The sequence below is a fragment of the Poecilia latipinna genome, unplaced genomic scaffold, assembly GCF_001443285.1.
Source record: "Poecilia latipinna isolate Pla-1442-1.1 unplaced genomic scaffold, P_latipinna-1.0 Scaffold584, whole genome shotgun sequence".
In the NCBI taxonomy this organism is placed as follows: domain Eukaryota; kingdom Metazoa; phylum Chordata; class Actinopteri; order Cyprinodontiformes; family Poeciliidae; genus Poecilia; species Poecilia latipinna.
In genome coordinates, this window is record NW_015113200.1 from 271,133 (window position 1) to 294,542 (window position 23,410).

The 23,410-nt window shown below is 40.3% G+C and overlaps 3 protein-coding genes across 4 annotated transcripts in view; 1 reads left to right on the forward strand and 2 right to left on the reverse strand.

Moving 5' to 3' along the window:
* cdhr2 (cadherin related family member 2) overlaps positions 1 to 6,944 on the forward strand; it is a 17,697-nt gene extending 10,753 nt beyond the window's left edge. Inside the window, exons 18-32 of the mRNA XM_015042289.1 lie at positions 354 to 593; positions 1,188 to 1,257; positions 1,337 to 1,921; positions 2,050 to 2,121; positions 2,612 to 2,661; positions 2,758 to 2,912; positions 3,059 to 3,155; positions 3,270 to 3,358; positions 3,460 to 3,528; positions 3,753 to 3,888; positions 4,033 to 4,154; positions 4,230 to 4,343; positions 5,881 to 5,970; positions 6,233 to 6,296; positions 6,383 to 6,944. Coding sequence (XP_014897775.1) covers positions 354 to 593; positions 1,188 to 1,257; positions 1,337 to 1,921; positions 2,050 to 2,121; positions 2,612 to 2,661; positions 2,758 to 2,912; positions 3,059 to 3,155; positions 3,270 to 3,358; positions 3,460 to 3,528; positions 3,753 to 3,888; positions 4,033 to 4,154; positions 4,230 to 4,343; positions 5,881 to 5,970; positions 6,233 to 6,296; positions 6,383 to 6,538 — 2,109 coding nt within the window. The 3' untranslated portion in view covers positions 6,539 to 6,944. The remainder of the gene's footprint in view (positions 1 to 353; positions 594 to 1,187; positions 1,258 to 1,336; positions 1,922 to 2,049; positions 2,122 to 2,611; positions 2,662 to 2,757; positions 2,913 to 3,058; positions 3,156 to 3,269; positions 3,359 to 3,459; positions 3,529 to 3,752; positions 3,889 to 4,032; positions 4,155 to 4,229; positions 4,344 to 5,880; positions 5,971 to 6,232; positions 6,297 to 6,382) is intronic.
* A 142-nt stretch (positions 6,945 to 7,086) lies between these two features.
* On the reverse strand, positions 7,087 to 11,993 carry gprin1 (G protein regulated inducer of neurite outgrowth 1). 2 transcript variants are annotated; one of them, XM_015042291.1, is made up of 3 exons: positions 10,734 to 11,993; positions 9,333 to 10,313; positions 7,087 to 9,299 (listed from the first exon to the last, which is right to left on the reverse strand). In XM_015042291.1, exons 2-3 carry the CDS (start codon positions 10,281 to 10,283, stop codon positions 8,148 to 8,150), a joined length of 2,103 nt encoding a protein of 700 aa, XP_014897777.1. In that variant the 5' UTR covers positions 10,284 to 10,313; positions 10,734 to 11,993; the 3' UTR covers positions 7,087 to 8,147. The 2 variants fall into 2 exon arrangements, with proteins under 2 accessions (XP_014897777.1, XP_014897776.1); XM_015042290.1 differs by having other exon boundaries at positions 7,087 to 10,313.
* A 2,381-nt stretch (positions 11,994 to 14,374) lies between these two features.
* The window catches only part of sncb (synuclein, beta), a 17,607-nt gene continuing 8,571 nt past the window's right edge, over positions 14,375 to 23,410 (reverse strand). The window contains exons 3-6 of the mRNA XM_015042292.1: positions 22,236 to 22,265; positions 20,810 to 20,895; positions 16,906 to 16,992; positions 14,375 to 14,556 (exon numbers count right to left, since the gene is read on the reverse strand). Coding sequence (XP_014897778.1) covers positions 14,527 to 14,556; positions 16,906 to 16,992; positions 20,810 to 20,895; positions 22,236 to 22,265 — 233 coding nt within the window. The 3' untranslated portion in view covers positions 14,375 to 14,526. The remainder of the gene's footprint in view (positions 14,557 to 16,905; positions 16,993 to 20,809; positions 20,896 to 22,235; positions 22,266 to 23,410) is intronic.

The following is a 23,410-nucleotide window of genomic DNA, read 5'->3' on the forward strand; positions in this document are numbered from 1 at the left end:
CGTTCGGAAACTACCGTAATCAGTTCAGTTAAATCTAAACCGGGCAACTTTTTCTTTTTCAACCGTAATAAATGTGATATCAATTGACCTGTTATGACTCAAATTTTGGGTGTCCGGCCCCCTCTGCTGCATCGTTGTGGAAAACCTAGAGCGACAGAGATATCTGCGGCTTAAAATCCGGTGCGGCCTATACAAGTACAAAATTGATTTGACTGATTGATAATCAGGTGCGCTCTGAACTACATTCACATGTGGTGATCTTTTAAAAATATGTCTATATCTGGTGCGTTTAATACTTGTCCATAGATTATTAAAATATACAACTCCTTAACAGTTACTTTTGTTTTGTCCAGGCTACAGATGGAGATGAAGCTGGCACAGAAAACAGCAAGATTCAATTCAGCATTAAACCGAGTACACACAGCGGCAGCTTCAGCATTGACCCGAACACCGGTGTGCTAACAAATAGCGGTGAACTGGATCGGGAGGCACTGAATCCAGAATCGAATGGGAGGATAATCCTCACTGTAATAGCCACTGATATGGGAACACCCGCGCTGTCAACCTCTGTCTCGGTTATTATCACTGTGGAGGTAGGTGCTGTAATCGTTTATGTCCAGCCCACTATCAGCAGATAGTTGCACAAAAGTATTCATCCCCCTCAAATTACCACATTTTATCAAGACACACAAACTTAAATGTATGTTACTGGGATTTCATTTGACAGCGAAAGAAAAAGATACAGATTCATCTTTTTATAAACAAAAATTGTGAAAAGTGTGGTCTGCATTTGTATTTAGCTTGCTTTACTAAAATACCTCTAAATGAAATACAGGAAAACAGATTGCTTTAAGAGGTCAATGCTGCAATTAATTTATTTACTGCCCACAAACATACAGTAAATAGATTGCAGGCTAATCTATTTAGATTAGTTTTACGTCTTGTACATAGAAATATTGTCAATTTAATTCAGTCGTACAAACACAAAAATGTGGAAACAGTGCCACACATTTCATAAATGCTTCACATTTATGCACTGGTTTGTGTTAATCTATCCTTACGTTTCCATAAAATACAGCAAAGTTTGTGTATTTTACATGCTAAAAGAGGAATAAGTTCAGTGGGTATGAATAATTATGCAAGACACAGAACATGAACGCTCACGTTTCCTCTCTGATGGACCTCAGGACATCAATGACAACGCCCCAACTTTCAAAGCACCATCCTACAGTTTTTCTGTTAAAGAAGGAGAAAAGGGCAAGTATTACGGCTTAAAAACATTTGCTTCATCCCCACCTACATGGCAGGATTATAACATTAGTATTCATTCAATCAGGCGCATCTGCGGGTTTCGTTCACGCCGAGGATCTGGATCAAACCCCCGAATTCAACCGCATTTCTTTCAGCATCATCGATGGGAGCTTTGGCAGCTTCATTGTTCGAACCTCGGCAGAGGAGAAGGGTTACAGCGGCAACATCATGGTAGACCCGGACATCGAGCTCGATTATGAGTCAGCACCCAAGAAGTTCACGTTGCGGGTGGAAGCTACAGATCTGGAGCTGGAGAAAGCTCAAACAGTGGTGGAGGTGAATGTGCTGGACGTGAACGACGAAAGACCAGAGTTCACGTCAGTCCAAGTCGTTTCTGTGGCCGAGGACGCCGTCACAGACGCGCTTGTCGGGACGTTCGTAGGTCAGGACAAAGACACCAACCATTCGCTGGTCTACGAGCTGGAATCTGTCAATTGCAAGTGCAGTGGCGAACTGGAACCCTGCAGCTGGTTCACCCTCGACCCGAATGGGGATGTCCGAGTTGGTCCAGCAGACCCTCTGGATTATGAAGAATGTGACCAAGCTGTGATAAAGGCTCAGGTGGTGGACTTGTTCACGGAAAAGGGAGAGAACAACAGTGTGACGCCAGGTCAGGACTGAGTTGTTTTTCAATTTGATCTCAGTAGCAGAAAGTTGAAATTATAGTCCAATGTTTATTTCATAAAACCTAAAAAAAAAAAAAAAATCTTTCAAATATTTTCTGCTGGATCTTCTCAGGAGAAATGGTTATCAACATTGGAGACGTAAATGACAACACTCCTGAATTTTATTACTCCAACTCTGTATTTGGTGAGTAACGCTTTGAGAATAAATGATTATAAGTTACTATTTTCAAATGTTAGAAAGTTAGTAAGCATATTTAAATAGCTAGTCTCTAACAAATCACACACAATGAATCAGGAGGAGACAGAATATTAGACCTGATCATTTATGTGGTAAGAAAAATACCACAAGAAATGTCTTTCATATTGCTTTTTAGGGTTTGTTGGTTCCTAGGTGTTTTTTTTTTTTTTTTTCATTACACTCTGATATTAACAACTCGGATGGATTTATATACTTTTGCAAATGTTGCTGTAATTAATTTTATTAAAAAATAAACAACATGTTTAACTAAGTAATACATCACATATTTGGACAAAGATGTATAAAGAGTTTCAGGCATCCAAATGTTGGTCTTTGCTGACGTACATAAGTTGTGTACAAGTCATAGGTTCAAGCTATTTTTTTAATAGTTAATACTTTATAAAACAGATTGTCTCCATCTTTTCTTGCTACTCAGTTGTGGTGTCAGAAAGTGCCAGCAAAGGAACATCAGTTGCAGGAGTCACAGTGAGTAAAGTTGAACAACAAGTCATAGTCAACTTGTTTCTGACAAGTTAGCAATTGTCTCTAGATGCTTAATTGAGCTTCTGCTTCTTGTCCCAGGCTTCAGATCGGGACTCCGGACAGAACAGTGTGATCAAATTTGATGTAAGAAAAGTTCAATTTGAGGACAGGGTCACAAACGCTGTCACCGACACCAGGATCCTGTTTGAGGCCGTCACTACACAACAACAAAATATCTATGTTGGGATTATTCAGTAAGTGCAAAAAAAATAAATAAAATTCTACCAGAGCCTTTTGACTCCAAATCAACATATTAAGTCAGACGTTACTTGTTGATGACTTGGAACTCGTTGTTGTGTGATGTGCTGATTGCTGTACTTGTTTTGTCCTCTTCCATCAGAACTACAGAAGGTCTTGACCTGAAACTGAAAGGGAAATATTTGGTAACGGTGACTGCGACGGACACAGGCAACCTTTCCAACACCACCGTCCTGGAGGTGAGGGACTGGACGTGAATTCACGACTCTCCGAGAAAACATCGTGCAAACACGACACAGGGTTTAAAATGTCTGTGTTTCCACTTGTGTGTTATATTTGTTCTTGTTTTGCAGATTTTCACCATTGACGAGGGCTTCCGAACTGAACTCCAGTTTAGAACTACAGTGAATGAGGTCGAACAGTCACTCGATGAGATCAAAAGGTGAATTTCTTCTGTCCATACATTTTTTTTAAGAAAGCTATGAAAACTGTAATATTATATATTGAAAAAAACCTTTGATGTAATTACTTAATCTCCTTCAGGAAACTCTCTGCAGCCACTGGCGCTTCAGTTGACATCGTTTCAATCAAAGACCAGTCTTCAATATCCAGGTAAATTTTTTTACAGCTAATATTTTAGTAAAAACCAGCAAAAAACAAAACAAAAAAATGCTTTCTTTTCATATACATATCGATCACTAGGTGGTGACAAAGATCCTATTAACGAAGCACATCACAACATGCAATAATAATTTAAGAAACTGAGCTTTCATATTGGATTCATATTGGATGAAATAATGTGATAATATGATTCCCTCCCCCCCCTCTTTTCTCAGGAACGCCGCACAGTCTTTCATGTTGGCATATTTCATCTTTTCAAATGGAACCGCTCTTACTTCTTCAGAAGTAGAAAAGAGGCTTTCTGATCAAGAACATTTTCCTGGGCTGTATGAAGTGGGCCTGGTCAATATTGTAAGTATGTTCAGCTGCAGAGTCTGCTTTCCTAAAAGTGATGCTGCTTTTCCCTGAAGTGATGAGCAACAAGTAAAAAAAAAAAAAAAATGTAAGTGTCAATCGCTACAGATAATGCAGATGAGTTTCCTGAATTTGTTTCAGGGCAGCGTTCCCGTCGCTGAAACAAAAACGAATCCCTTGGTATACGGTCTGCTGGGCATCGTTGGAGGTCTCATCATTGTACTGGTCATACTCACGACCTCGCTTTTGTGCACTCGCAGAAAGTAAGAGAAAGACATTTAGCAGAGTGAATAATTAGCTGTAAAACTTGATATCAATGCAGCTTTTTCGCACCACAGCTTCAGAAGGAAGCTGAAAGCAGCGAATGCCATGAAATCTACAACTATGTTGAACTCTGACAACCAGAAAGGTGGCGCTGTCGTGCCTGGGACCAACAAGTACACCATGGAAGGGTGAGCCCATTAGCAGGATGGAGAAATATATCCAGTTTACCACAAAATATATGGATGGAGTCACTGTACGTACAGTGTTGGGGCCCCATATGGGATTTTCTGGCCTTGAATGAGCCAAGTAAAGAGGGCTTTTTGTGTGGGACCCAATTGAGTTCACTAAATAAAAGCCATATTGGCTAAGAACGTACATTTATTTAAAGAGGGTAGAATTTTTGAGTAGAAACGATATATGTTTAAGATGGTGAAATTTGATTAATTTATCACTTTAATTAATTAGCTGCTAACAGTTTTCTCTTATGTTAATATACACTTTGAAGACAACAGGCAATACTTGCCCATTTACATTTTTATTAAATAAATAACAGTTTTGCAAACAGTTTCTTAACAAATGGATATCGGCACGTATTTAAAGTTCTCAGTCCAGAAACGTCTTCCTTGACTTAATGATTATCCATACCTCTGGTAGACAAAAGTAATCGTTTAAATTTAGCAATTTGTTTACTCTGACTGGAAGGAGCATCAACATTTCGTGGAATCCAGAGATCTGAATTGAATCTGATAGAGAGAGATAAAGAGCTAACGAAAGAAGGCCCTTCAGCCGTGCACTTAGAGCTCATCAGGAAAGATAAATCAGTAAAAAAACATGCAAAAAAATCTGCCCTGCAATTTTCAGCAGGAAATGTTTGATTGGTGTAATATCAAAACACAATTTTCCGTTAACATTTGAGAAGGTTATAAGTACAATTTTGCTATCAGAATGTAAATGAAACTGATACTCCTTTTCCACTGTTGATAATATTTGAGAGACGCCTGTCTCATTTCTTATCAAAAACAAACTTACTGGTTGAAGTTGTCTAAAATTGCCAGTGGAATAAACTATTTTCATTTGCAGTGTGTAAACTAAAATCAGTCAACACCAAATACGCCAGATTAATATGCCAGCTTAGTGTTTGTCACTACTGTGCACAAACCATTTATGACCAAAAGGCGTCTCTGCTCTGTCCTGGTTGCTTCGTTTTGTGTTGGCGCTGTGACTGTGGCTAAAGCTTGATGCAAACTTTCCTCGCTTGCTTCAGTTCAAACCCCATGGCAGCTATTAAACTTCAATGATTATTTCTGGTAGACATTCATCAGAATGTGTCACCCTTACCGTTCTCTGAATCCAATGTGAAAAATGAGGATAAAAGTTGACTGAACAAATATCTTCATTTAAGTTCTTATCAAGATGTTCGGAGAGATTTAAGAAAATGAATAATCTACAGAAGAATGTAGTTACATTTTGAATATTCTTAGCATAAACATTAACAAACTACATTTTTTAAACTTAGGGGGTTAATGTTAATGTTTCTTTAGATCAGATTTGCTACAAAAATATCATGGCTAATATTGTTGAAATGTACAAACTAATATGCTTTGCTGCGAATATGTTAATTGCTACAAATTACTACCAAGCAATTTGACTGTACATAATGTGGTTTATATCTCTTAATTTTTGTCTTTGTTCTGTTTTCCTCTGCTAACCATTACTCTGCTGCAGTGCCAACCCAGTGCTAAACCTGAACATCTCCTCAGCTCTAGCCTTGGACATGGATTTAAATGAGGAAACCTCAGATGCAGAAAAATCCAGGTAAAAAAAAAATAAATTAATACATAAATAAATCAACTCTATCATCAGAATTTGACCTCTAATCTGTGGCAGTTCTGGATTTTAAGCTGGGATGTCCTCCAGGTGAACATATTGTCACTGTGCGCTCCCAGCGGCATGTTTGGACATGATGTTTGGCTTTTTGCTTCCAGCCATACCATGAGACATATATTCAAATTAAAAAAACTAAATTGAACGCTAAAAACATATCCTCCTAACTGCTTTACTGTTTTTTCCCCTAAAGCCTCAGCTCCCTGGATCACAACTATGACACAATCATGGATGGAAATGATTCAGATGATGACAAGGTGAGTTTGCACCTTAAAGTCTATTTTCACTTGGACTCATCAATTGGAATGTAGATTCATTTTCCAATTTGCTTGTTATATTACAGAAGGGGGCCATGTGGGACAAAGATGTCGATGAGTCGTCGGAGTACAATGAGCCTCTGGGTGCAGCGCTCGCCCAGTTGGGTCAGAATAAGAAAAGTAGCACAGCCAAGATCGACCTTGGGATTAACAACCCGATGTTTGACACGACAGATCTGTAACACTAAGTAGAGAAACGGCGATGGACAAAATCACGCAATCCAAATCAAACACAGCTACTGCCTTCAAAAAGGTCTTTGATATGAAAACTGGAACGTAAACTTAAGTAAGCCTGTAAGGAATAATATAAATACACTTGTAAGCAACAGGTTTAACACAGAACTCATGGTTATATTTAAACATTTTTCTCAGTAAAAAAACAAATAAATGGAACAATTAGGATTGGATTTCACTTTGGTTTTTGAATCAGTTCTGCTTTCCAGACATTTCAAACATCAGCTCTGGTGTTGAAAATAAGATCCGCACATAAATGACAAATACGTTCAGCTTCTAGATTGTTTATTTGATAAGGTTGGTTTTTTTTTTTCAGTTTTAAAGATGTAGGTTTCTTTTTCAGAAAACACCAGAGAAAAACAATGAATAAATACATAGGCATTGGCAGTATGTGAAACTCGTGGCATGTAACGATAAAAGCAAAATCTCTTCCAAAAAATGCTAATATTCTGATAAGCAATTTATACAGCAAAGCATGCAAAACATTTTTGTGTTGTTGTTGCACACTGAATCACTTTTAACACACCATGTTAATTTTCCTCGCAGCTGATGCTACAAAATGAATCCAATTGAAAAGCAAGAAAATACAAATAATGCAATGTCTGTGTATGTTTGAAATTGTTATTTATTAGTCAGTGGAAATCTTTCTCTGATTGTCGATGTTTACCTCGAGTTTGACACATTCGCTCACGAAATGCTTTCTGCAAACTTGCTGATGGAAAAAAAAATTTTTTTAATTCTTGCTGACAACTTAATGAATGTATTACATGTGCAATCTGTGAATAAAGATGCTTTATTCATTAGGAATTTCAGTGTGAGAACACCAACACGACACTCATCTCTGAAATAAAACACACTTAGAATCAATTTTCAAAGCAAATTTTACAGCTGAAATACTTTTCATTGTATTTTAACACAGTAATGAGTGATGGCTAAGCATACTCATACTTAAATTAAACTACAAAAGCCTAGGAAATATTATGCACATACATCAATATTAACTATGTACTCTAAATTCTCATAAATGTCATAAAAATCACCTCTGCACTGAACTGACAGGACATAAAAACCGTCCTCCTCACCTCTCTCAGCTTCAGTACTGTGAGCCAGAGGCAGGAAAAGCTTGTTGCCATGGCGTCACTTGTCTGAGGTGCATTAAAAAATATCAATAACTCAAATGACTCACTGGATGACTGAATGGGCTGAGAAGGAAAAAAAAATAATATAAAAAAATAAAAAGAGCAAAGCTAACAATGACACTGATGCATCACACTCATAGTAACTCCATTAAACCCGACAATCTGTTAAAGTGACGTCACAGCAACTTTTACTAAAAGAACGACGACAAAATAAAATAGTATGGCTGCTTCTTGATGCTCCGTGGCTCAGTCCGTAAATGCTTCTTGAGCTTGTTTGTCTCGTGTGAGGGTGTGATTCGTTTCTCACCCCGTCCAACACTAAACTCAAGCTGTGGTAAATCAGAGTATCACAGCCACGCAGATCAGATGGCATTTATTTTCTCCGGCCAGCTGTTGTGATCAGAGCCCGCCTCCTCCGTCATTCGGTAGTGTGAGCTTTAGAGCAGCAGTGCGGCTGCTGCACGTTCTCCATCATCAGCCGGAAGGGGTTTCTCCTGCGCCGGCTCGCTTTCCCATCGTGCTCCCCTTTCTTCCGCCCCCGGCGCTTGCCCGAACCCCCGCAACTCGGCTCTGAAGGCAGTGGGGACGCCGCTGGGTTGAGTGGAGGTGGCGGAGGCATGGTGGACAGCTGTTTCTGTTTCTGTACCTGCTTCTCAAGGTGCTTCTGGATGGCGGAGCCCAGCACGGCCACTTCCACCACGGCACCGTACACCTCCCAGGTCATCCCTTTCTCGTCCCAGCTCACTTCCTGCACTGGCTCCTCGCACTTCTCCTCGTCTTTTTCCTTACAGTTTTTCACATCCTTACTGTCCTCCCCTATGCTTTCTTTCTGGGTTAATTTCTCCACCTCTTTGGGTACTTCCTTCGTATTCTCTACGAGCTGTTCTCTACTTTCCTCCTCCTTCTCCTCCACTATCTTCTCTTCAATGCTCACCTCCTTCTTTATCTCCGGAAAAGTTGTGGCGACTGGAGTTCTCGGGGTCATGGGCGCTGTGGCGACGGAGCGAAACTCTACCTGCTGACCCACCTGCATCTCAGCGTCTTTTGTTTCTGTGCCCACACCTCCACATTTCCCAAAGGAGCTGGGGAAGTTAAAGGCCTGGTCCCCCTCAGGAGGGGTCATGGGACTGGTGGCCACAGACTGACACTGCACCACCTCCAGGCTCACTTGTGTTCGGATGTTGTGGCAGCCGAATGGAGCTGGGGATTCGGGGACTGGAGATTTTGGCACGGATACATCTCTCATGTCCACTCGTGCGCCTTTGTGAGCCACGACCTCTGAATTGTCGGGTTCAGTGCAAACGTTTGTTTTCCCAGGTAGTTTTTGTGGCTGCTTTGGGCTCGATTTTTCCTGAGCAAGATCAGGAGCTACTGTGGAGGCCGTTTCTTTTCTGTCCTCGCTCTTCATATTACTGATGTTTTCTTCACCTTTCTCTGTTTCTTCTGTTTTCACCATGTCAGGCTCCAGGGTCTGAAAATGTGACTCAGCTTCCTCGTCATTGTTGCCATAGTGAGTGACCAAGATTGTAATGTCTTGATCCATGCTCCCCATCCTCTGCTGCGTGCATTGCTGGGTACTGTCCTCAAAGGTCCCCTGCGTTACAGCAGTAGCCAGACCACTGGTGGAACTCCCTACAGATTCATATGAACTCAAGCCCTTGGCACATTTCAAAGATTCGTCGTTTTTTGACACTTCTTCGGTACATTTTGTCGTTGTACAACTCTTCTTTTGGCCAGTCTCCCTTTGCTCCTCCTCCTTTTTTGTTTTCTCCTCCTTTTTCCCCGTCCCTCTTCCAATGAGCACTGGGAAAGCCGTGCTCGATGGTGTCTTTGGTGTCATGGGGGATGTGGCGACGGAGCAGAACTCCACTTGTTGACCCACCTGCAGTTCTGCATCGTGGGTGCCGGCAGCGGACGCAACAGGGTCAACTCCGTGTTTTCCAAAATTGTTTGGGAAGAAGAAGGAATGATCTCCTTCCGGAGGAGTCATGGGGCTGGTGGCAGCCGAGCAGCACTGGACTACTTCAAGGCTCACTTGCGTGCGCATGTGCTGCTGCCCAAAAGGGGCTGGAGAGCGAGGGTCGGAGGGGTCAGGAGTCGATGGCACAGGAACAAAGATGTTCACAACATCTGTTCCGTCTCCTTTGTCAAGAGCCACGTTTTCCCCTTCAGCATCTCCGTTACCCTGGTTGTTAGTAGAGATTGTGGCTTCATTTTGCGTAGCTACAGTTTGCAGGGTCACAGGCATGTCACCAGGCTGTGCACAGTCCTTAACTGGCTCAGAGGCCGACGGCTCAGAGCTTTTGCTATTGACTCCGCAAAACTCTGGATCTTTGGATTTTAGAGTTTTCTCTCTATTCCCAACAGAGCTGGCGTCCATGTGGAGTTTTGACTGACAGTCCTCTGAAGTTGTTGACTCTTGACATGTGCGTAAGGGACGTCCCTCAGCGGCAGCGCTGCTGTCTGAGCCTTCAGAAAGTCCTTCATTATTTGTCTTCTCGCAGGGCTGGCGGTCCTCCCTGAGAGCTCGCTTCTCGTCCTTAAGGCTTCCCATTCTGTCTCTTCGGTAAGGTGGTGAGATAACCTGAGGGGCATAACACGGCATAGACACACTGTTTGTGCAAACTGTAACCAGAGACCAACCCACGCATGAGCGGAGGAGAAAACAATAGCTCCATCTTTATACAAAAACACATTTTCTGCGATACAGAAATTGCCAGGAAATCATTGTTGCTACTTTCTGGAAATGTGGGGGTTATTTTAGCGTAAAAGGTACTTTTGGTAAACTCTTTATTTAAGCTACTAAAATACCATGAATTCCTCTCCCACTGCTTGATTCGATACTAAGCCTTTCAGCTTACGAATACATCAACATACCTCACATTTGAATTCTGTTTTAGTTGTATCTCGTCACAAAACGCTACATACCATGCAGAGGAATCCAAATATGACCAACTAGAAGAAAGAATGAGCAAACGGCTGAAAATGTAGCGCGGAGACCTACCTCAGAAGCAAAGTCCGACCTCTCTGCAACACTTCTTCAGAACTGGGTCAAACATGGCAAAAATCGCAACCCCCTGAGTGAGAGCAACATCTGTCTGTGCATCTCTCCGCCCCCCGAACCCCCCAAAGTCTGATTGATTCTGATTGCACTGGCTACAGGTTTGTCTCTAGAAGAATCTATCTTAGGCAATCCTCGCTCTTTCAGGCAGTGGCTGTCTATGGGAGAGAGAGGAAAAAAAAAAAAAAAAAAAGAAGCTTCACATTTCCAGTTTCCCTGGAAACCAGCGTTGAGCTCTGGTAACCGAGTGGGAATGTAATGACAAAATCTGTGCTCTGCTCTCTAATCATACGTAAATCACTGTAATTAACCGCAGGTTCTCACCGCCACACAATGGCAGACGGCGAGCAGATAGATAAACTTTTGATCTGGGAGAAGTGGCGTTTCGCATTAGGGAAGACATTTGCGACGAGACCCTCGTGTCAAAGGGATTAAGTGTTGAAAGCCAGTGGGACGCAAAAGTGTGTTACATGTGTGTTCAAGTAAAACATTTATCTGTGAATGTGTGCGAGGCCACGTGTGCTTGCAAGCTCTCGATGTGATACGAGAAGATTAATTGCAAAAATTCCAGAAAAAGTCACTCGCATTGGACATTTTGTGTAAGATATACGAGGAATTTTCTTCTGCTTCCAAAATATAATAAGACAGAAGAGAATTTCAGCTTGAAGGAGCCTGGAGGAAGCAGTGAAGAAGAGCCTCCCACACAGCGAACCACTTCTAAAACCAAGGCTTTCATCCTGTTCGCCCTTATCCCTTTATTCCAACACTGCAAGCAGAATCGCTTTTGTAATTCTTATGAAGGTTTTATGTATTATTTTGGATGTATATGTATGTTGGATTAAACCCTCCTCCGTCTTGGTTTTACCATCGCTGTGAGCATGGCAGGAACAGCATGTACTGGCAGAAAGGAGGCTCGCTCTCAATTCGAAGGCCACAACCAATCACACACCGGCCCTGAGTTCTGTTGCCTAGCGACGATGTAGTGCGACGGAGGGAGGTGTGTGGCTGAGCACTAAGGTAGACAAGCTCCGATCGCACTCCCATCAGGAGCGATCGGCCCGCCAAAGGCCAATCTCCTCAGCAATGTGCCGGTAATGATGACCGTGGTGATTCATTGATGAGTGCTTTCAACAGCGCACAGCAGCAGCACCGCCACAGAGCGAGTGCTAATACAGTTAGCTGCGGTGCTAGCTGCACAGTGTGTGTGTGTGTGTGTGTGTGTGTGTGTGTGTGTGAGTGTGTGTGGGGGGGCGGGGGAGCACATTTCATGAACCTTAGGGGAGAAGTTGTTCTCTGTTTATTTGCCAAAAATAAATGCACATTCTCGAATGTGTTATGAAGAGTGAAAATCAATACAAGCAGAAAACTGGAAGAAAACACATTTCGTAAAAGATTCCTTGCTGGAATGTTCGCTCGTGTGTGTGTGTGTGTGAAAAACACTTAAGATTTTCTATCCCACACGCGATTGGTTGTGTTAAGAGTCATCGTTGATGATCAAACGTTCAGCTCGAACTCTTCACTTGGGCTCCATTTTCTGTCCGAACTCCTTGATGGTGTCTGTGGCCTTGTCAGCAGCTTTTCCAATGACCGCCTGAGTCTGCCTGCTGGCTTCTTGTGCAGCTTTAACAAGTCAAAACATATAGGAAGAAAAAAAAAGAAATGAAAACATGAAGAAACATCCTCAGGAGGTTAAATAAGTCATTATAACAAAATAAATAAAGTTAGGCAAAATTTCACTAAACATTTGTTCACGACATAAAACATTCATAGTAGATGTTTTGTCTGCCAGTTTTCCCTCCTGAGCTGTGGATTTCTACAGCTCCTCCAGAGTTAATTTTTCATAATTGGGAAGTGAAGTATATATTCCCTTCACTTCCCAATTATGAGCGACTTTGTTTGAGTCTATATAATCTCAATACAGTACATTGAATTTTGTTGTTGCATTCTCTCAAACTGCACAAAATAAGGGGTAGGAATCATTTTGCAAGGGACAGAATCTAATTCTTAGTGTAAAGAAATCATTTCTCTTATGCTCCAGTTCTAAAAAAGACATTTAACAAACTTTTATTTTACTATCAAGAGACAGACAGTAAATAAATACTGGTTTTATAATAATTCAAGTGACTTTCTATCTGAAGGCTCAAATCGCTTGGTGTGGGAAAGATGCATTTTTTAAATTAACCTATGAAAAAAAAAAAACCTGACTTCTTTAAAGTAACTTGCATATTAAAACTATTCATGGCGAAAGCAATGTGTTACCTGTGCTAACGGTTTCTTTGGAGGAGTCTGCCACCTGCTGTACAGCCTCTTGAGCTGCCTGCACTAGAAACACATCACAAGATCTATTGGAAGTAACACCGAAAATGTGTCCAGCATTTCACATCTAATAAGACACGCTGGTGGATTAGTCCTGTGTGATTGTACCTGCAGTCTCCGTGACCCCCTTTGCAGCCGAGTGGCTCGTTCCTTTCAGGCTCTCGAAGGACTTCTTAAACGAGGCCATGGCTCCCGTCTTTGACTCTGTAGCTTCCACAGATCTGTGTGATCCAAGAGGGACGGGAGGGACTGTTTAAAACAGCCCCCCCCACCGCCCCTTCCACAAAAACACACACCCACCTATTTGAGCCCTAAGCCTGCACGCTTCAGATGGATTAACTGAGATAAAACCTTCCTCCCTCCCAAAAAAAGGCTGGTTCAGACTGGCATCCCAAGAATGACAGCATTCTTGCCATTGGGCTCGAGCCTACTCAGCAGATTTTCCACATCCAGACCAAACCCCCAGACAGCAAAAAAAAAAAAAAACAAGCAACAATGCTGAACAATGAGGCAGACAGTCATTTCAAGCAGAGAAACAATGCAAAGAGTACATTTGTTTTTCAAACTTTTTATTTACAGAGGATTTGTTGTCTGGCTTAACACAGAAACCTTCATAGTGACAAGACCTGCAATTTAAAGCACATATTGATATGACAACCATTATGATTCCAAGACAGAATATATTGACTTTAACTTGTTAAAATTTTTATTGCACACAAACACACACATACACACATACACGCACACACGCACACACACACACACACACACACACACACACAAACATGTACACTCTGTTGGCTTCTAACAGATAGTGTAGTGGAATGATTTCACGAGTAACTATAAAGATACAATGTAAAAAACTCTTACTTCAAAAACAAGCTCATCTCCAAAGAAATCCAAAAGAAGAAAATGAAAAAAAAAGAAAACACAAACAGGCATCATCGACATTTAAGATATTATTGTTCTCATATCTGCTTGCAACAGGTCATATTTACTCATTTATTGTTATTTTTTCCCACTCCCAATGTCTCATTGGAAGTTGATGAACATCTATTGCACATTTCTAGATACAGATACGCACGTGTACAAAGTCACAAGTCCCGGCTCTGGTCTCATTTCATTGGGAGGGAATCAAGGAAATGAGACCGAGAGGACGAATCCTACATTTCAATAAATACCTACACCCAACACATTACATTAATAACATGACATTTACAATATATAATAATATTAAAAGATTTGTCTTGAAGGAAGAACATTTTTCACTGGGAATGCTTGTCATTTTTGTTGGATTTTGTTATTTATTTATTTATTTTTTTTGCAACAGGGATATAATTGTAATAGTTTCAGCATTTGTCCTTTTATTATTAGAAATGTTATTGTGCTGCTGGTTGGATGATGGTTTGGACGTTTGCATTTATGCCTCTGGCTCGTAGTCCTGGCTCTCCTGGTGGAAAAAAAGAAAAAGGAGACGAGTGTGAGAGATAGACGGGTCACATTTGTTGCACATAAAGATTTTAACTGGTGGTATTGCCAAGCTGCTTTTACTGAGAAGAGTGTCTGAGAGAGTACGTAATGTGTGAAAAGAAAAAAAAAAATAAAGCTGGTCAAATTTCAACCAACTTATCTGACGATTCAATGGTAAAACGCATAAAGATCCATTTTATATGATGATAGGAAAGTTAGACTGCATGGAAGTAAAATACAAAAGAACAACTTAAGGATTATATATATATATCAAACTATGTTTGCAAATTAGATGGGATTGTGGAGCCAGTCTAAGTCAAATATATACATACAAATGGTGTATATATTATTATTATATATATGTACACATATAGACTTCAAGTTTGAGTCCATGGTTCTCGACTGAAAAAAGGCACACTGCCCCCTCTAGATTGGAGGTCAGACGCTGTCTGAAGCAGACAGCCATTTCATAGGACGGTCAAGTAGCTGTTGCCTTAAGTTGCTATGAAAATGTGATTTATATCAAGCATGACTTAAACAACAATTTGACTTTGCACCTGACACCATGAAGTTAGCCTCTTTTCTCTTTAAGAAGCCCGTCGTCACAACAGTACTTCTCCACTGTGCCATTTAGGATGAGTTGTAGGAGCGTTTGCATGATAAGCTCAGCAGACTCTCAGCTCCATCAGGTGTTTGGAAATTTCTACCGCCGCTGGTCTAGTGGAGCTGAGTGGGGAAAATACTGACTGAAGTGCCAAGGAGGAGCAAACTTTTCTGGCATCCCCCAATGGCTGCCATGGGGAGATTCAAAGGGTTTCACAAACACGAATGAAAGGATCAAAAACAGCACTCCAGATATGTTTCTGATGAGGGAATAATATTACAACAAGCGCATATAGCACAAGAGACACATAAAGCACAAAAAAGTCGACTTTGTATACTACCCCCTAAGTACCTTGGGGTTTTGTTCACAACTGATGGTGGATGGATGGACGGATTAGGGTTTCATTTGCACAACTGAAACCCCGTGATGAGAAAGGAGCAATACTTTGAGGGGGATCTTAAAATGTAGATGGGGATCTATATTACAGGCTCATTGCCAAGAGTGATGTCACTCTATTGTAACTGAGCTTCAGTGATCCAGCCAACAGAGGGCAGCACAATCCTGCATGAGCATGGTGGGAGAGTTGTGTGCACATTCCCTATTTGCTTGTAATGTACACTGCTCTATTTAGCGCAAAGGAAAAAAACAAACAGAAAATGCACATAAGTTCTGCTGGTTTAAAATTAATGCAACACGAAAAAGATGATGCCTTGAAAAAGTGTTTTAAGGCGACTTTCACTGTGCAGCAGTAAGAATTCACATTTACAACAACACAGGGAGACCCTGACATTACCCACAATGCACGAAGGCACAGAGCGTCATCGCCACACCCATTGAGACAGAGCTCGCACATCACTTGTGTAGCAGAAAATGGGGGAGGGGAAAGAGATGCAGAGGAGTGGGAGAAAGACGAGACAGAGGAGAGCAAGGATGATGCATGCTAATGCCTGCAGGAGCCTGTTCTAGGATTCAATTAGAATTTATTAATATTATTCATATATTAGCCCTAGCAGAAAATAAAATTAAAAAACAGCTGTAAGTAACTGCACTGTAAGGTCTTCAAGTCTTATCTAATTTTCCTTATTCTTTTTTTTTATCTTAACTAAAACTCCCAGAAAATCATGACTTATTTACTTGTAACACTATCCATATAATCTGTGTTGTGGGGTATTTACTACTGAGGCTATTTAAAATCTGCTTTCAAAGCCATTGACTCTGCACAGTTTGTCTTGCCCCTGACAGTCAAATTCCAAAAATAACCATCTGTGTCGGACTCACATCCTGCCTGTATCTATGAACAGAACGACGACGCGCACACACACGCACACACACACACTCTGTTGCTGGTAGGTGGTGGTATAGTCAGTGTACTCCATGTACCCTTTGTGACAAATGGCTGGGAAAGTCTTCCGATATTATTCCTAGAAAAAGAAAAGAAAAAAAAAAAGAACTGCGACCTCAGTGTTTGAGAGGAAGACAAGTGGAGGGCAAATGTGAAGGGCTGTTGAAATACAATCCAGCTTGAATGCAACGCATGTGAATACCGATGCGCCTCCATCTACTGTAAGTGAATGGACTCGTCCCCGCCTGCGACCCAGTGTTTTACATAACACACAAAAAATGCTCTCTGTGGTACAGTCACTGGTTCATGCGAGCACGGTGACGTGTGACTTTCGAAAGAATAGACATGAGGGAGACATTCGTGGCTTATGTTGTGCCGGTTACCTGCTGGGACTCATCATATGCTTCCCCCTCTGGCTCCAGCATCGCCTCTCCTTGGCCCTCCATGGCCTCCTGCCCGTACTCCTCAGGCTGCAGGAAAGGTGAGAGATGAAAATGAGGCGGGAACAGATTCACAGAAGCAGCACAAATTAAACATATTGGCTTATGAAGATACGTGCTTTGACATGTGTTTAAATAGTAAAATGTTTTCTTCATAAAGCCCCGTGTCTCTCGTTGTGAGATCGATTTCGGTTTCTCTTTGGGATAAGAAAAGTAAAGTACAGACATGCAACCATTTAGCTCTAAAAAACAACGGAAAGCTCTAAACCCATGAAAAATCTCTACATTTGGCTTGTGGCATATTGTATTTCACTTAGTTGTACAAGTCAGCTCCAATTTCAGATCAAACCCAATGAAAAGTCAGATAGCTTTGGGAAGAACCAAACCTGCTCTCAAAATCCAACATGGCTGCCTCGTGCCTAAAATATTAAAACAGTTGCAGAAATTTATTTCAGCACTTCTGTCAGTTTGCATTAGGAAAGTCTCACACGTGACCCTGTGTTCCAGTTTCAATGCTTTATTTGAAAGGGAAATTAAATGTTGTGGTTGTAATTGCTGTGGGCAGGAATGAGCTCCAGAAGCAGTCAGGCTTGCAACAAATCTAAAAAAAAAGCCTCTGACTGAAGAAACGGTTGCTATATGACAGGACAGTATCATGACTGCCATGACATGCATGTCCAGGACGACACCATCAGCCGTTGACAAGCAGATCCAGGTTCCCACTTTACAAGAAAAAAGCGAATGCCACAATGATAATATCAGACTGAAGACTGAGAACAATGCTTATTTTTTTTCAGGATGTGCTCATGCTGATGCTGTGCATAAATATTACTGGACGTGTTTTTATTTAATTTTAATTGGTTAATATCGGGCTGTTTCTCATCTAACATTCAGATATGGTTTTAACCGTAGCTTCTGTTTCAATTAGCTAGAAATTTGCGTCACTTACAAACACTTGGTCAATTAGTTAAGAAGCTGTAAAAGATGTTAATAGAGATGTAGCTCCATGTTGTACTTAATGACAACAGTTAAATTTTACAGTACTTTTATTTGCCTAAAGTCAAGATGGGTGGTCAAGCATAAGAAAAGCAAACATATGAACACCAGCAAGTGAATTTTGTCACGTTGATTATGAAAGCAAGTGCTCAGCCTACCACTTTAGTCTGAATGAATCCATTGAAAAGCCTCTTTATTTCCTTTTAAACCACATTTGTAAGGACAATTCATTCATGGGTTGAGCAGCAGTCTTGATTATGTGGATTGCATGCAAATCATCTTTGCTTGTGGCAAAGGCCTCAGTGGAAATACAAAACTTGTGATCACAGGAGTTTACCGTAATGCAGAAAGATCCCAAGATTAAACTCTGCAACCAGTCGCAATCACATTTCTCCTCTCTTAGGAACCAAACATTATCTTCTAAGGTGATAACATCCAATTTGTTGCAGTTTTTTTTTTTTTTTACGAAGAAGTCCTCCATGGTGTGAGTTGGAGATGACGAAATGGACTGCCTGCCCCCCTCAACCACAGCTTGTCAACACACACTGGCTGACTTGTGTGTTGCGCTGCGAAAACACTTCAACCACCAACTTTTTCAACTCTGCCGCAGTAATAGTTTGTAGTAGCAAACAGCTACTTGTTTGCTACTACAAACAAATAAATTTAACCACTGTTTGTGTAAAAATGAGTAAAAAGAACAAAGTTCATCATATCCACAGGCATTACTTGTTGACATGGTCAACCCATAAAGTCTGCGTTTCACCTATCAAAATAAAATAAATGGATCAATCATCATATCCAATGTTTGTTTTAGACATTTGTGTTAATGCAATGACACTGTAGCTTTAAAACAAAGAAGATTTTAAATATCTGTCATTGAATTGAGAGGGTTTTTGTGTTACTTCATTACTGCAACGCTGCCAGGTTTGGCCTGAGCAGCTGATGCATGTTGTGAAAAAGGACACTGTTCACAATATGCATCAGCTTTTGCCCCACCTGCTTTGGCTGGCCCTGAAAACAAAGCTAGTGGGTCACACGTCATTTATTTTTAAACCCAGCACTAATCAAGTCAATTAGGCCACAGAGGAAGAACAGGCTGTAATCCTTTGTGCTCTGGCAAGATAGTGTCTTTGCTGCAAATCCACCAATGAGATTAACGTGGCCTTAGAGGATGCACCATGGGATACCACCACAAAGACACACCTAATCAGATGGATCACCGATTGTGAAAAAGTGAACGAGATATAAACTGATTTCGATAATATTTTACGATTGGTTGTATGTCTTTACGTAGACACAGTAGAAACATTTCATTCAGGCGCTCACAAAAATTTTTATATCGTAATATTTAAAAAAGTTCTTCTTCGTGCTCTCAAGGTATAAATGGAAGATTCTACGTTTCATTTTTCTAGCTATGTAGCCAACCACGTCCCTCACTGTTACTGAAACTGTATGAACTCCTCAAAACCTTTTAAGGTGTCCATAAGCCAGCAAGACATTAGCAGGATATCCTCTGAGAAGAGTTAGTCAGCAAATCTCAGAGATGGATTAGATTAGACTGAGATTAGAGGTGCTTTGAACTCATTCATCTCTTCTTACTCTTTGCTATGGGCCTCAAAACATTCCTGAAGCTTTTAAAACGTGTAAAAAACACTTTTTTAAGTCTGTTTATGTGAAAAGGTTTTTGTAAAATTTGTAACGTGACGTCTCAATATCCATCCTGCAGCTAGTATGACTTACTAATATTTCCTGAACCACATTTAAGGAGAAAAAAAAACATAACTAGCTTTGACAGAAATGTTCAGACTCCGTTCTGACAATAAGGCACTCTTCTATAGTTTGTTAATTTTCAAATGTCTGGCGGGGTTGTTTTAATGTATTGAGTGATTGGTGTGTCAGTGCGAGTAAATTGCTCAATACAGCGTGAACAGTGTAACAGTCTGCTGTTTTATCACTCGTATGCATCGAGCCACTGAGTGGGCAAAGAGAACAAGCTGTCAGATTTATTATGTTAGTGAAACAGTGGAGAAAAGACCAGCGTTTACCTTTTCACAGACAATCTGAATAGTTAGGCCAAATGTGACTTTGATAACAGTGGAAGACCAGTTTGTGTATCAGGTGAAGAAACCATTAAATATAATTGACTCAAATTTCAGTCACAATTAGAACATTGATAACTAAATATGTAGAGTGGAATAATTTAAAGTAACCCATCTTCACCGATTGTATCATTTTTATTGGCATGTTGGTTTCATCACAGTGATAATAGGTTAGGTTACCATTCTAACCCTAACCCTTACCATTCTTCCTACTTAACTGTGTGACTGAAATGTAAGACAACGCAAGTATGATTTTATTTGATTAATTAATTTAATTGAATGGAAGAACACAAAGCAGTTTGTGTAGAGCAGACATTTTATGTTTTTGTTATTTTAAGTTTATTTTCACTTCGGTTGCATGCTTTTTAACTTGCTTTTCAGTATGTGTTACTGTCCCTTTAAGATCCACGGTTTTGTTTTATTCTTTGTGTTTCAAATACTTTTTTTTCTTCATTGTCTCGTGATGTCTAGTCAAACAACAGGCCTTGTTCTGATTTTGGATTAAAATTGAACAAACTCTTATCGTTTTTGTGAAATTAAATTTACTTTTTAAGAGACGCCGGCCTCGGGTAATAGATCTGCGCTTAGATTCTTTTCGACCCATAAACAAACCATAACAGGATTTTAGACTCTGGATGCTGGTCACCATTAGCATCTATGGTTACGGCAATTCAGCAAAAAAATAAATAAAAAAAAATAAAAATCCATGTCTCATATGATGGGGGATTTTTAGACAGACCCGCTGCACTCACGTTCATGTCAGTCGGGAACTCGTCCTTCTTCACCAGACCAGTGGCAGCAACGATGTTCCCCATCGCTCCGGTGGTCTTCTCAGCCACTGCAGACACACACACACACGCACACACACACAAATGTAACTCTATCCCGCTAAACCCTACAGATACACTAAAAGCAAAATGCTGTCCTCTTGTGTTTCATAATTGACCTTCACTTAGCCTCGTAATGAGTGAGCTTTTAAACGATTTAGGTTTCGCTACAATAAGGAAATGATTATTTCTTAGTGTAAGAATGACATTTTTAAAATGAAAGATAAGCAGGGACTCATCTGGAGTCTGCTGATTTTACACTTGACTGCCGATTGAAAACAAACAAACAAAAAAAAAATCCAATCTTTTGTCCAGTCAGTGAACACACCACACCTAAGCCTTCATATGCGGTGCTAAAAACAACACTCTTTGGTGGGGAAGTTGTAACGGAAGAATGACGATTTAGCTACTTTCTGAGAAATTAAGTCAATGATCAAGAAAAACTGGAAATTATATATTTCTTAAATTGGCATGTTGACTTCTCCTGCAGTAACAACAAGAGGTGAGACCTTTCCAGACAGCATAAGTTGAACATGTTACTGCAACAGTCCAGTTTTATGTCTCTTGGAGGACATCGAATTAGAAAATTGTAAACCCCATAGTTAGTATCAGGGTCTATTTAGAGGGAATACACACAGCTAGCAGCTAGCAATGCTAACTCTGCTAACCACGCTAAATGCAAGTATAAACCGCTAAAGACAGTTTAGGGTGTCACCTCTGGGATAATTTTGTTGAAGGTGAAATCCTGTTAAACTGCGGAGCTGTGTAATGACCGCTCCTCCTTACGCACATTGTGTTGCTACCTCCACCTCTAGGAGGTAAAATGATTTATGATTGTTCACAGAAAGCCTGCTCCTTTTAGGATCAATGTATTCAAAAAAGATTTATCAGCTTAACAGTTGATCATAAATTGGAGCTTTTTTCTCAAACATTTGGTTGGAATTGGCAGATATTGATTTTGAGTGGATTCTGTAAAAAAAAAAAAAAGTAGTACAAAGAGACATTTCACTGAGTATTCTGCGAAATGGCTCTTTTAACATTTCAAGATGTGCAAAACAGAAAGAGAAAAGTTACAAAGATATAATCTTTCATGTAAAGAAATGCAGCATAATTCTTTCTGAGCTGCTTTGAAACCTCTGTTTCATAACCTGATGAATTTTGCTGTGTTTGTACATTTTCATTGATTCAGAAAGAAGCAGCTCTGTGGCTTCCAACTGTTTCTGTGAAAGCCATTGTTTTATTGCTATTAGCCCACACAAATGGGGTGAGCTGCACACAATCAGACACTGTCCACAAAACCTCTCGTCTGTGCATCTCCTATTACCATGCTATTGACAGACGGAAACCTCACCTGTGCCCACGCTGTCTTTGGCCTTGGTACCTGAAATACGGAAAGAGGGAAGAAAATTGGTCGGAAAAGGAACTTGACTCCTCCGGAAACTCTTTGCTCGTGTCTGCTTGGGTAAAAGAAACAAACAAACATATTTGCTAAACTTTGTCTCAGTAAACTGAACTGAAAGTCGTCCGGTTCAGTCTGCATTTCAATTTACGTCCAGTTGTCGTCAAGACGCGTAGCCTGACTAATTGAACGCTTTCCAGTATTTACTTCTGAGGTTCTTCCATGATGGTCATGTACTTATTCTGATTACATCTGAAGTGTCACTACCAAACAGAATTAGCTTAAAATGAAGTAAAACAGTGCAACTTTTCATCTATTATTCACTGACCGCATGATATAAACGAGAAGCATTAACCTTTCAGGTTTCTCAGTGGTTATACCGGGAGAGGTTATAAAACTTTATAGCCAGTTTAAACTACGACGCAGCCATTGTTCAAGTCTCTGACCTTTGGTAGACCTCATTCATCTACGCTGAACTCCATCAAACTATTAAGGCAATCTACTGTGTGCCTACTGATCACTCAGTGCCTGTCATCCTACGTGGTGCTCAGCACACCCTTCTTTTGGCTACTGAGGGCTGAGAAAAGACAAATGTGGATGAAGTGCAGAGTTGAACCCTGAAAGAAAACATATCAGAGTGGTGCAAACATACCATAGCTGTGATTGGAATATCAAGATGATACCGACATGCATGGAAACACATGTGAAATACAGAGTTATATAAAACACCCTGAAACAAAATATTAAGTCTAGTATCCCCATGCAATAAAGAAATGGGAGTGACTCCTTCTATTTGGCTTTTCAGCCTTGAGCAAAGGTCAAATAAATAAAGTTCTATTTATATTTATAGGGAAAAATATATTTGAATGGAAGGGCTAATCATTTTTAGTAACCTGCAATATATTACTATTGTATTTAAATATGTGTTGTAATCTCCCCCAAAATTATTATTATTCCTGATAGAGATGCTTAAAAAGTCTTTAAAAGTCACAGCTGCACATGCTAACAACAAAAATGAGCCACAATGAGATTTTATTAGTGGCTCGCCATTCGTTAATGCAAAAAAAAAAAAAAGAAATATATATATATATATATATATATATATATATATATATATATATATATAT

Coding starts and splice junctions, on each gene's coding strand:
- gprin1 (XM_015042290.1), bottom strand. CDS start 10,283: ATGGGAAGCCTTAAGGACGAGAAGCGAGCTCTCAGGGAGGACCGCCAG.